Below are 12741 nucleotides of genomic sequence, written 5' to 3'. Positions count from 1 at the left end.
GTTAAAGGGCCCAGAGTGTCCCACCCGGCGGGCAGGGAAGCGTGTCTGGAGCAGAGAAGCGCTCAGCCAGCCAAGGGGAGCTCGTCCTATGTCCTCCCCTCCCCTCCCTTCCTCGCCCATGTGGTCAGCTGCTCTGGTTCTGCTTTAGCACAGCCACGCCACCCCCGCCCCGCGCTCTCCCTCACGCGCTGGGAGCTGCTTCTCCATCACCCGGGCCCAGGGCGCAGCTCCACCCGCTGCGACGACCACGGCTCCCTGTTGTCTGGCTTTGGATGCGAGTTTTCAAGTCTGTTGCCGTCGTGATTCTTCTGCCTTTACGACCGGATCACTTTGCCTGGCCATCTTGAGGATTTTCTGAAAAAGTGTGTTTGAAATTCATAGTTTCCGGAGGCCATGGCCGCAAGTTGGTGGTTGTGATACTGTCAAAAGATACTCGTGAATATATGGATGAGCCGCGTTTCCCTCAGTCTGGGCCCGCGACGGTGACTCCTTTTCCATCCATCTGACTTGTGTTTGCTCCTCCGTTGCTGTTGCCGTTGTCTTCCGTTAGGAAATACACGTGTAGACCCAAGGCCAAGGTTGGAGGAAATGACATCCTCATAGAGTCAGCTGTGTAACACGGACGCTTCCTGTCAGGAGGGAATATTCCCGTCGTGATGCGCGGGACAACGGCCTAGGAACAAGTGGGCCTCTCTGTGCCGCCCGCCGCTTCTCCTGCCCCTACGTCAGCTCGTTTTCAGTCTCGACTGTTTTTCTGTCTTCAATGCCCCTTATTAAATTTTTATTTGAGGGGCCTCCCTGGTGGCGCAGTGGGTCGAGCGCGGCGCTGGTGAAGCTGTCCGCAGCCTCTGCAGTGCAGGCTCGGCTCCTGGCCAGCCAGGGAGATTCCCACATGGCGCAGCAGACCTCTCCTGTCTTGCCTGCTGCTCCCCTCAGCGGGGTATTTCGGTCCATCTGCCTATTCTGTTCCCTGCTCTGTCTCTGGTGAATCCTCTCACCCTCCCGTGCCTTTGGCCTGTACCCCGGTTCTTGTATAAAAATAAATAAATCTTTAAAAAAATTTTTTATTTGAGTTTATTCTCTTGGGGGCATCTTGTGATTTCATTTTTATTTCTAGATCACTTAATCTATTTCTTCCATTTCTTTGCTGAATCAATCAACTTTTTCATTTCTTCCTGGGTTTTGTTCATTTAAAAAAATGTCTCATCAGGGTGGCTTCCAAATGCTTATTTCAAGCACATTCAAGTAGATTTAGTTGTGTAGTACAGTTTTCTTTGGCTCCGTGGCTCATACTTTGGGGGTTTGTGTGAATTTTCCTTGGTTGACATGTGATATTAATTTTCTGATATTTTGCAGCAATTCTGCGTGGACCTGTTCATCTTCTTGTTCATTTTTGCACTATTGGGTGTTTTACAAGATCCTAGTTCAGCTCTGCTGCCAACACGGCATGTCCAGACACTAGTGGCGTTGATTGTTCTGAGCATGGAGAGAAAGAAGATCCTCTGATGTTGTTCTATTGTCTTGCAGAGCCATGAAGTTTCTCCACTACTTCCGCTTGCACACCCAAACGCCAAAAGGTACTTTTCCTTCCGTTTCTGCCTTTTTGCTCTCCCGGAATCCGTGTGACTCAAAGACGCCCCTTTCAAGTCGCACAGATGCTTTCAAATGCCATCCCTGTCATGCAAGCTCTGACCTACCCCAGAGGCTGTCAAGCATTTCCAGACTTAGGGTGAACTTAGTCTCTGTCATGAGACTTGAGATCAAGTGTGGGGCCTACTACTTCTCCTGTGCCCATCCACCCCCGATTTTTCTCAGCCAGTCTTTATTCAGCAGAGCCCCTGGCCTGAGAGGCTGAAACAGAAAGGGAGGAGGCTGTCATTTGCATTTTCTTACAATTACTTTTAAGTTTGCGCATGGTCTGTCTTCAGGTTAGGCCAAGGGCTTGGCTTTGGATGGCACTTTCTCTTTGCTTCATTCCATATTTTTGGAGGAGAAACAGAATTTGCACAACTGTCTTCAGCTACCCAGAGTCTCTCACAAAATATCTGTACTCCATCCCTCCGGCTTTGGGCTCTGCTGGTGTGGATCCTTCATACTGAGAGGGGGTGCTTCCACAGATGGGGCAGCCGTGGTCTGTGGCACTGGAAGCAAAGATGGACATCTAGTCACTCTGTCCTCCAGATGCTGGGCCAGCAGCTCTAAAGGGTGCTGGATCCTGGTTATCAGAGACAGTTGCCGCCACATGGTGGAGACAGTCCCCAGGGCATCTGAGGGCTGCTGGGTCCACTGAGAATGTTCATAAAAGACTAAAGAGACTCTATACAGGCAGAATTCCTGAGGACTCAGACCCTGCAGGTCACCTCATCAGGTAAGGACCCCCAGGGGCAACAGGTAGATAGAGTGGTAGTGGAAGAAATAAGTTATAAACACTAGAGTTGACAGATAACACCTCATTTTACATAGACACATAACTGGGGTGCCTAGTTACATCTGAATCTTAAAGAAACATCTATTTTTTTTAATATGAGTATGTCTGATGCAACATTTGGGACACTTATACTAAAGAGTTACTTGCTATTTCTCCAATGTTCAAGTTAAACTGGGCCTCCTGTGCCATGTTTTTATGTGCTAAAGTCTAAGTCCTAATTGTGACCTTGTAATTCATCACAAGTAAAATACTGACTAGCCAACATTCTCCCGGAGTCTTCCCTCTCATTTCACGTGGTGACTGATGATGAATTCACAATCCAGTATGCCAAGGTCAGCCCACGACTCACTGTTCAGCAGTCCTATGTCAACACACCCTTGCGAGGGGGTTGGGCCGGGCCAGGCCAGGGCGGGGCCAGGCCAGGCAAGGCCTGGTGATGACGGGCTTTGCCCAAGAACCAGCACTTGACATTTCATTAGCCAGAACCTGCAGCATAACCAAGCCCAAACCCCGCAGCAGTGGAGAACCAGCAGTGGGTGAGGCGGGCGATGTCCAGATGGGTGGACAGCGGCTGGCAGGACCTGGGTCTCTTGTCTGGGAAGAGGCTGTGGCGTGGGAGCTGAGGATGTGGAGATGGTGCTGTTCTGACCTTCAGGGTATGGATACTGAGTGTGTGAAGGGGTCAGCGGTGCCGGGGGGCCTGGACAGAGGGTGGCTGCCCAGTGTCCCGCCCCACCCCCCAGCACGGACACCCTCCTAGGCAGAGACACAGAGCTGAAACCTTTCATTTCTTTGACATCACGTATGTCAAGCACACGTGTGCCCTGCAGTTCAGCCATCTGGTGTGTCCCTCAGGGGACAAGGGGACCCAGAAGGGGACATGTAAGAATGTCCACAGCAACACACTGTGGTAGGGGCTGGGGGAACCGGAGGCCATCTGGGGCCCATTGCTGGGGGAGTGGTGGACACAATGGGATGGGCGCGCGGACTGGGAGACAGATGGACGACGGCCGGCTGGTGTGTCCCTACCCAGGCCAATCATCTTCCTCGTAGGCTAAGGATTAATGCCGCCACCTGCATTTGAGGTCAGAGAAAACAAGTACAATTTCGACTCCCTTGCTGTTAGTGTGAAAAAGCTTCCACTAATTAGATGCCCTCGGAACGGCGGGCAGAGGCGGCAGGGCAGGGCCTCTCGCCAGGTCAAGGGTGGAGCGTCCGGCAGCGGTGGTGGCCTCTGGCTCTGTGGGTGTCGAAAGGCAGTGATGGCAGCCCCGCCCTGCGTTCCAGAGTGCAGACCCAGCTTCCCGGGGCGCGGCAGGTGGCGCAGGCCACCCTGGAATGCAGCAGTTCCGGGGGCGGCATGCAAGGCTCACTCTGGAAGTACCAGACCAACCTCCTGCCCTGCTGGAAACAGCTAGAGAAGCTGGTTTCCTGGGATGGAAGCCCTCCTGGTGTGCCAGGAGCTTGCCCAGATCACCCAGCAAGTCACTGCTAGAGCTGGAGCCCAGGACAGACCTCCTCCCCGACCTGGCCCCCATCAGGGGACCCCTAGGAAACCATGGTAGGGAGCTCAGGGGACAGGGGCCCCTCCCTGGAACAGTAAGAGCTTGGTCATCCCCCACCCAGTGCTGCTGCCCGCTGCTCCGAGGGGCTGCCCGGGCGTGGACCCGGCTCTGCCCTTCGCGATGGGATGGAGACCTGCTCCAGGATGGCAAAGCCCGGCTGCCCACCAGTTGGGTGACTGCAGGGACATCGCTCAGCCCCTCTGGCCTCCAGACTTCCTTCTCTGGGGCCCTGCTGAGCTGTCACTAGGATGAAATGCGGCGGCCGGGACCCTGGGCTGTGCTGTGAGCAGAGTTGCTCAGTAGACCTTCAGCCTCGGTATCTTACCTGTTTGGACAAAGAACTAGGGGGGGCTGCTTCTTACCTGTGGAGACGCCTACGTCCACAGGTCAGGTTTCCTGGGCTGATGTCAGCCCAGCTCATAGCTCCAAATGCCACTTGCAGGCCCTATCCAAGCTTGTTCCACACAGGGGGATCCTGCTCCTCAGGGAAGGGGACACTGGGCCCCATAGTCCCCTGATCTGGCAGCCACTGGCAGTGGAAAAGTGCAGGCCCATGGGCCAGCAGAGCCTCAGTTCCAAACGTCTGGTGGCCTTTGGCAGGACCAGGCCCTCTCTGGGGGCCAAGAGGAAGATATGTTTTCCTCCTGCCTCCTGGGCAGGGATTCTGGAGAATATCTGGGCAGGAAGGACCTTGGAACCTCTAGCCTGGGGGTTCCTAGTCTAGAAGCTTTCCAGGAGCCTCTGACCACATTCCCCCTCATGTCCCCAACCAGGGACCCAAAGAAAACACAGCAGAGAGGGTTGTTGGTAGATGTGAGTTTTATGGAAAGGAGCCCCCGACTGTGACCTGTCCCTCTTGGGCAAGACCCTGCAAGACGACGGTGCTGCTCCCCCTGGCCTGGCCCTGGGGCTCAGACAGCAGCCGACAGCCCCCGGAGAAAGTCCCCCACCAGGGGCAGTACCGTCCAGTCGTCAGTGCGCAGGGCCACAGGCACGCCACCCGCCTGGGCTGCCTCCAGCCTCAGCAGGAGCCTGGAGTCTGGGGGCAGGCGGATGGCTATGTGGTAGCTAGTGGGGGGCTGGGCTGCCACCACAAAGGGCTCCAGGTGGCGGGACACCAAGGCCTCCAGCCCCAGGGGCCCCAGGGGGCACCACAGCCGACTCTCGGTGCCCTCTGGCAGGCAGGAGTCCCAGAGCTCCTCAAAGAAGCCAGGCCCGGCCCCCTCGGGGGGCTGGGGGAAAGGCAGAAAGAGGTCAGCGAAATTCACGGACAGGGGCGGCAGGTGCGCGTGGCACGTGAGGCCAGCAGGTGTGGTGTACAGGGCATGGACCTCCAGGTGCGTGGGGGTGGGGCGCCGGGGCCGCAGGGGCAGGAGCAGAGGCTGGGTGGGGCGGTCTGGGCACAGGTGGGGCACGTAGATGGCCCCCAGTGGGGCGTAAAGCTGCCCCTTCACAGGGAAGCGCAGCTCCAGCGAGTACACGGGCTCCAGCACCTCCACGTGCAGCTGCAGCACAGGCACCGGGCCCTCGGCTCTGCGGGGACCCACACTCAGCCGAATCGGGGCTGGGGCCTCCTGAACCATCAGTGCCGCAGCAAAGCCCTGGTTCTCGGCCACCAGTGAAGAGGTCAGGGCAGGTGCTGCAAGGGAGGGGGCCAGGGCCACCCCCAGCTTGGGCCCAGCTAGGTGCGCCAGGAGGATGTAGTAGAGGCGGGCGTGGTCCCGCCCATCAGGGCTGTCCAGCTGCCTGGCCAGTGTCTGCAGCAAGTCCACCAGGCCTCCCCCGACACCTGCCCGCAACAGGGCTCGGCAGACCTGTAGCAGCGCCTGCTGGAGGCCCCAGTCTGTGCAGTGGGCAGCTGCAGCCTGCAGGAAGCTGAGGGTGGCAGCCTGGGCGTCCCCATCTGCCACCTTGGCCAGCATCTGCAGGTGCCAACGAAGGGCCTCATCCCTGCCCGGCCTGGACACCACCTCCTGCCGCAGCAGCACCCTCAGGGGTGCCCCCAACTCAGGGCCCACTTGATCCAAGAGGTCCACGAAATGGGGAGCCAGCGCAGGCCGGGAAAGGTACAGCTGGGTCAGTCCGTGGGTCAAGGCTGTCAGCATGGCAGGTTGCCCAGCCAGACAGCGGGCCACCAGGTATGAGGCCTGGAAGCAGAGAGTGGCCAAGGCCCGGGGGCCCCCATCCAGGGCCGCCCTCTGCCGCAGGCCAGCCAGTAGCTCCTCCAAGTAGCGCTGGGGGCTCAGACTCTGCCCTTTATCCTCCTTTTCCTCGTCATCAGCACAGAGGAGGCACAGCAGGTGCAGGCGGGCCAGCAGGGCCATCGGGTCATGCAGGAGACTGGGCAAGAGGCCTCGGCATAGCTGGGGCCCCAGCAGCAGTGGGGCGGCTTCTTCTCCTGTGGAGCCCAGTGGGCAGTTCTCAGGGAAGCTCAGGAGGCAGTGCAGGTAAAAGAGGTGGGCAGGTGGGGGCAAGGCTGGGTGCTGGGCGGCCAGGGTGAGCCGGCGGAGCAGCAAGGCCTCATCCTGGGCTGTGAACAACGTCTCCCCGAAGGCCGCCTTGAGGGCCAGGACAGAGTGCAGCAGTGCCAGCTGTGCCGTGCCCAGTAGCCGGACCAGCTGCGGCTTGAACAGCACCGGAGGCTGTCCCCGAAGGCCCCGCAGGGCCCAGCCCAACAGCCACAGGAGCTGGGCCTGGGCCACAGGAGTGAGCAGATAGGAAGCGTCCAGAAGCTGGGTCACAGCCGCCCGCAGCTCCCGGGCCTCCTCAGGACTGTTCTCGATTGCTGTGGCGTCACACTCCCCTTCCTCAGCGGCCGGCCAGCTGGGGGCCTGGGGCTGAAGGTGGCCACTGCTTTCTGCAGCCAGTGTCCAGTTCCAGGGCCCACCCACGGCAGGAGGGAGCACTGGGGTGAGCAGGTCCCGCAGGCCGGCCCCAGCCTTGCTCTGTATCACCAAGGCATTGCGCAGGGCAAGCGCCAGCAGCAGGCTAAGCGGCTGCACCGGGCCCTCCTGTCCCTGCAGCAGGCCGCGCAGCAGCCCCAGGCAGCCCCCCAGCAGCCCGGGCCTGCAGCTCTCCAGCTCCCGCAGGCACTCGCACGCCGTGCCCTGCAGGGGGCGCTGCTCCGCGGCGGGGCCGAAGCCTCGGCCCAGATCGCGCCCGCAGGCCAAACCCAGCAGCAGGGGCAGGAAGCGGCGGGAGGCGGCCGAGGCGGGGCCCAGCGCGCCCCCCGCCCCCAGGGCGGCGGTGACCGCCAGCAGCAGGGGCCGCCGCAGCGCTGAGGGTCGCGGGGGCAGCAGGACCAGGGTGTCCAGCAGCGCGGTGGCGGCGGCCTCTGCCGCGGGGGCGTCGGGCCACAGGTGGGCCGGGAACTCCAGGCTCAGGGCCAGCAGGGACACCTGGAGGGGATCGGGGGGTCACGACGAGAGTTCGCGCGGCGGAGGGCCAAGGCGTCAGGCCGGGGCGCGCGGGGCCTACCTTGGTGTGTTCGCTCAGCTTCTCGCTCCTCAGGCCGCTCAGGAGGTCGCGGCCCAGGTCCTCGCCCTCCGGCCCCGCCATGAAGGCCGACGGGCTGGCCCGGAAGGCGCCCAGGCGCTGCGCCCAGGCCTCGCGGCTCCGGGACCCCATGGCCCGGCGCGGGTCCCCGCGGGCGAGCGAGCGAGGCTGCGGCGGCGGGCGCGGGCCGCCAGGGGGCGCCCGAGACCTCGCGTCACCCCCGAGGGGGCCGCGGTCTCCCCCAGGCCGCCGCGCAGCCGCCCTCCGCCCCGCAGCCGCCGGCGGCGGCCCCGCGCCCGGGCCCCGGGGGGAAGCCGCGAGGTCTCGGGGGGGGCGCGGGGGCGCGGCGCCAGGGCCCCCGGGGGCGGGCGCGCAGGGCCGGGGCGCCGGCGCGGGGTGCGTGCCGAGCGCTCATTAGGCCGCCGCCCGCGGCCGCCACCGAAACCACAGCGCCGCCCCGGCCCCCGGCGCCCGCGGTAACGGGCCGGCCGCCTCCCGCCTGACTCAGCCGCCGCGGGCCCGGCCGGCCGGCTCCTTCCGGGCGGCGGGCGGGCGGCGCGGGGCGGGGCGGGGCGCGGGGGCGGCGGGGCCGGGGCGGGGCGCGCGCGGGGCGGGGCCGTAACGGGGCGGCCGCGTCCTCCGTGCGCCCGGCCGGCAGGTGCCGACTCGCCGGTTTCGCTGGGGCTGAGTAACTGTCCCGCTGCGCGGCCCCTTCCCCGAAACCGCCGCGGGCCCGGGCCGGGGCGCTGCGCTGGGTGGGCCCGGCTCCCGGGGCCCGGCTTCCCTCCCCGCCCGCGCGGGGGCCGTCTGGGGCGGGCTGGACAGCGCCCGCCGCGCCGCCGAGGGTGGCCCCGCGCGCCCCGGCCCCGGCCCCCCGCGCGCCCTGGGGTGACGCGGAGCGCGGTCCTCAGGCGCCCGGGCGGCCGCTGGGGGGGGTGCAAGGTGCGGTCCCAGGGCGCCCGCAGGAAGTGCGCGCCCCGGCCCCGGCTGAACCGGTCCGGCGGGCCCCGCGGGGCTTGGCTTCGCTTCTCCGACGCTGGCCCGGGCCCCCCACCCGCTCCGCTTGGGGGCGCGGAGCCGGCGCCCGGGTCGCGACCGGCGGAAGCTGCTGACCTTCGCCGGAGGCTGTGCGGCGCGCAGGGTGAAGGCGGCGGGGCGAGGCACAGCCCTGATGCCGCCAGAAAACAACGGGATGCCGACGTGCAGCCTCGCAGGCCTGGCGGTCACGGAGCTCCGCGCACGTCTAGCACGGGCGGAGACACCGAGGCCTCACCCCAGAGCCCTGGAACCAAGCAGTGCCAGAGCTCGGCTCTCTGCTCCCAGAGAAGTAGACGGGTTGGGGCACTCAGGGGCTCAGCCAGTAGCTCCTCCAGCCCCACTGAGCGCTGTTTTCCAGGGCACGGAACCCGCAGTCCAGACCCCAGGGCGCCCCCCACCTCTGACTACCGCCCGTGGCGCTAATTAGCCGGCTTTGAAGATGAAACAGGCCTGAGCCCCCATGCTGGTGCTGCCAAATAGTTTCTCTCCTTCCTCCAGGCTCCACAAGTCCCTCCACATGGGTGGTAGTGGTGGGGGGAGCCGGAGGAGAGGCTATCTGCGTGCCTGGGGTGCCCTGGGTGCCAGAGACAAGGATCCACTCCAGGGACAAGTCCAACTGGAAAGCCAAGTCCCAGCTGCCCTGGCCCTGGCTCCACAGTTGACTCACAGGCGGCAGCCCCAAACCACTTCCCTCTAGGTGCCTCAGTTTCCCCATCTATAAAACGGGAGTGATGGCTCCCGCCCGAGAGGCTGTGGGGTGGGGCAGCCTGGCTAATTAGACTCAAGATGAAAGAGGCCAGGATGAGAGCAGCTCTGGGAGGGAAGGCCACTGGGGGTAACCAGGAGCCTGTCTGGTTTCCCTGTCTGAGGCCCAGAGGGTGCTGATAACTGCATATCCAGCCCTCGCCACTCCAGGGGAGGTAGGGCGGATTATTAAATCCCTTTTACAGTTGAGGAGACAGGCTTCAAAGTCAGGTCAGGAAATCCGACGCTGCCTCTGGCCCCAGCTTGGCCTCTGGCAGCCGCCAGCCTTCTGGGTCTTGGCTCCTTGGAGCCCCGGGGCTGGAAGGAGGGAACCCATGAATGGTTCGCGGTGGACCATCTGCATGGACTCAGTGAGGCTCACTGCCACCTGCAGGTCCCCGAGCACGGGCACCCATCACAGGTGAGAGGGCACCCAAACTCCTACGAAGCAGACCGGACTCAGCAAACGGCCCTTGCTGCCTCCGAGACCTTCCTCCCGTCCCCGCTGCTGCCGTCCCCTTGGTGTCCCGGCCCTGGGACGGGCCCAGATGCCTGCTCCCCGTGGGAGTGTGGCTGCTGCTGGTCCTGGCCCAGGCCTGGCAGAGAGCTGAGCTTGACCCCACAGCACTGAGGGCTTGGGCCCAAGCGTTCCCGCACCTGCAGGCAGTGGGCGCTCTCCAAGCAGCCTTGCCGAGGCGCGGGCCCAGGCGGGGCTGCAGCCAGGGGGCTGGCAGGGAGCTCCACACTCCATCCCACACTTCACCCCTTCTCTACCGGCTGGGGGCAGTCAGCCCACCTGGGAGACGCCAGACACAAGGCTTAAGCGAAAGTCATTTTCCTGAGGGGTCCCAAGCCTGCTGCCTCCTCTGTAAAGGGGGGGCATGACTGACTCGTCCCCACAGCACTGGGCCTCGGGCTGCAGGATGCTCAAAACACAGCGGCCAATAGGAGAGTCTGTAGCAAATGGGTGCCCGGCCCTGGGGTTTCAGGAATGGGAAGTGACTACTAGTGGGTATGAGGTTTCTGGGGTGAAGAGAGTGTTCTGGAGGACAGCGGTGATATGGGTACATCCCTGTGAAGATACTAGAAAACCCTGAATCGGATACTTTCAAGGTGTATTTTAAGATATATGAGTTGTACCTAAATAAACTGCCAAAAGTGATATCCAGACGGGGCCTCATGTGCAGAACTCACATTTGGGGACCGACAACCAGCCAAGAAGACAAATCCCAATTTCACAGAGTAAAAGATGCTGCAGAACAAATAGCACGGGTGGGACAGCGTGGCTGGCGGGCCACTAGGGCATTCAGAAGCCTCTCCGAGGAGGGGACGGTGGCGGGGCTGGAGTGACCAGAGCGCTCCCGCAGAAGCAGCAGAAGGGAGGCCGGAGCTGGGCGGAGGCTGCGGCCTGCTCTATGTGCAGAGAGCAAGTGGGAGGTAGAGACGGGCTGGGAGGAGAGTCGCTGCAGCACCGCAGGCCTCCGGGACTTTATTCCAGTTGGTGGGGTGTGTCCGGGGGGGGGTGACGACTGGCTCGGGGGACAAATGGGGGACACAGGAGGCTGGTCACAGGTGGGTGGCCAGTCACCTGGTCCAGGTGAGATTTGACCAGGTGGTAACTGTGGAGATGGAGATGTGGGTGGATTCCTGGTGACCTGGGAGCAGATGGGACTTGCTGGTGGGTGGATTGTGGGGTGAGGGGGAAGGAAATGAGTGGCGCCAGGCTGTGGCCCTAAGTACTGGGGAGGCTGGTGCTTCCGGTGTGCAAGATGGGGAAGGCACCCACACCCGGGAGGATGGACGAGAGAGTCTGGCAGGCCAGACACGCGGCCGTCGCGGGCAGGCTCACTTGGCTCATCGGCCTCCTCCCTCAGTGACCCCTGCCCGCCTACTCTGCCTCTAGAGCCCTTCACCTGCATGGCAGTGCCCACCAAGGGTTGGGAGCCGGTGGGCAGGGACCCAGCCACGGGCGGAGGAGTCTGTGTCACCCACAGCCCTTTCAAGTTGTCCAGGGTGACTTGAAGGCGACTGTGTGCCCAGCAGTCCCGGCGGCCAGCACCACCAGCCTGCTTGATGGCTGAGTCCATTTTCAGGAGCTGCCAGCTTCTGGGCAGAGGCTAACTGCCATGCGCCTGACTGCTGCGAGCAGCAGGCCCGACCTGGAGGCCTCCTTACAGATGCGCAAACGGAGCCCTGAGGAGGAGGGGGCTGAGTCTGGGGGACCCAACGCCTGGCCCAGGGCTCTTCTCTGCTCCTCCCCTCAGCACAGGTCTCATACCCCCTGCTGCCTCCCCTCGGACACCCCAGCCCGCCCCTCCCGGGAGCCTTCTCTGAGCACTGGACCTGATTCAAACCTTCTCCATCCAACTCCTCGGCTGCTCAAGAAGGGAGCCAGGCCCCCCTCCCCTCCCGCTCAGACCATGGCAGTGGCTTCCTCCTCCCCGGCTCCTCCTGCACCCTCCCGCCCCCTCCCTCACACCTGCCACCCTCCCCCTGGGGGGGGCAACCCACTTCCCACCACATTGAGCCCCACTGCCTAACCAGCCTGCCCTCAGCCTCAGTCCCCAGGCCCTCCCTTCCCTCACACACTCAGCTCACCCCCACCGTGGCCTCCGCGCCAGCAGCTCCTGCTTTGCTCAGCGGCTCCTGCCTCCAGCTCAGCTCAGATCCCAGCCCAAACCTGTCACTCTGCCCGCGGCATCAACTCTGGCGCGGCCCTGCTCACTTCCTTATTTCTGTGCTTGTCCTGCGTCCCACAGCCTCCCAGGCTGAGCAGATGGCAGGTGCCTGAAAACAAATATTTGGTGACTGAATTAGGGAAAGGCTGAGTTATGATGTCTCACTGGCACCGGCTGGGCGGAAAAGAACGTGTCTGCCCTCATGGAGCTTGAAGTCGAGTCCAGTGTTTCCCCAAGTTCTCAGGTGCTGTCTGGCTCCAGCGCTGCCCACAAGCCCCAGGCCACACCCGGGGGGCGCGGGGGTCAGATCTGAAAGTTATTTTGTCTCACCCCATGTCTTAAAAACACATCGAGTTGGCACTTAAAAATTGGCAGACTTCACATACAGATGTGGGTTTCTGGGTTTTCTGGAAAATGGACAGATGTGGCCACGTGGGGTCTCTGCGCTGGAAAGGCACACTCAGCCAAGCACACACCCCGCAGCCCCCCACTCTGAGGGTCACTGTACAATGAGTGACCATCCTCGTTCGCCTCCCGTACCCGCTGGGCCCCCGCGTGGAGGGAGACTGTGGGTGCTGGAGACGCAGCGAGACTCGGCGGGAGGATGAGGAGGGGCCCTCCCGCGCCTGGGTCCACACTCCGGGCTGTCTTTGCCCAAGTGAAGACTTTTGCGTCACTACCCCCGTGAGAAAGGCCGTCTCTGCGCCGGGGACTGGCCAGCAGGTTCTGACAGGGTATGTCCTGCGTTCCCGGGTCTGGCACAGGCAAAGGCTCCCCGCCAGTCAGACCACCC

The 12741-nt window shown here is 62.9% G+C and overlaps 1 protein-coding gene across 1 annotated transcript; it reads right to left on the bottom strand.

Annotated features, from left to right (window-relative positions):
* Window positions 1–4848: 4848 nt before the first annotated feature.
* On the bottom strand, window positions 4849–7620 carry AP5B1 (adaptor related protein complex 5 subunit beta 1; the record flags this gene model as incomplete). Its single annotated transcript, XM_084237167.1, has 2 exons — window positions 4849–7391; window positions 7471–7620. 2 exons carry the CDS (start codon window positions 7618–7620, stop codon window positions 4905–4907), a joined length of 2637 nt encoding a protein of 878 aa, XP_084093293.1. The 3' UTR covers window positions 4849–4904.
* Between the last annotated feature and the right edge of the window lie 5121 nt (window positions 7621–12741).

Source organism: Talpa europaea (genome assembly GCF_964194135.1).
Source record: "Talpa europaea genome assembly, chromosome: 1".
NCBI classification, from domain to species: domain Eukaryota; kingdom Metazoa; phylum Chordata; class Mammalia; order Eulipotyphla; family Talpidae; genus Talpa; species Talpa europaea.
This window is presented reverse-complemented; position numbering and strand designations above follow the sequence as displayed.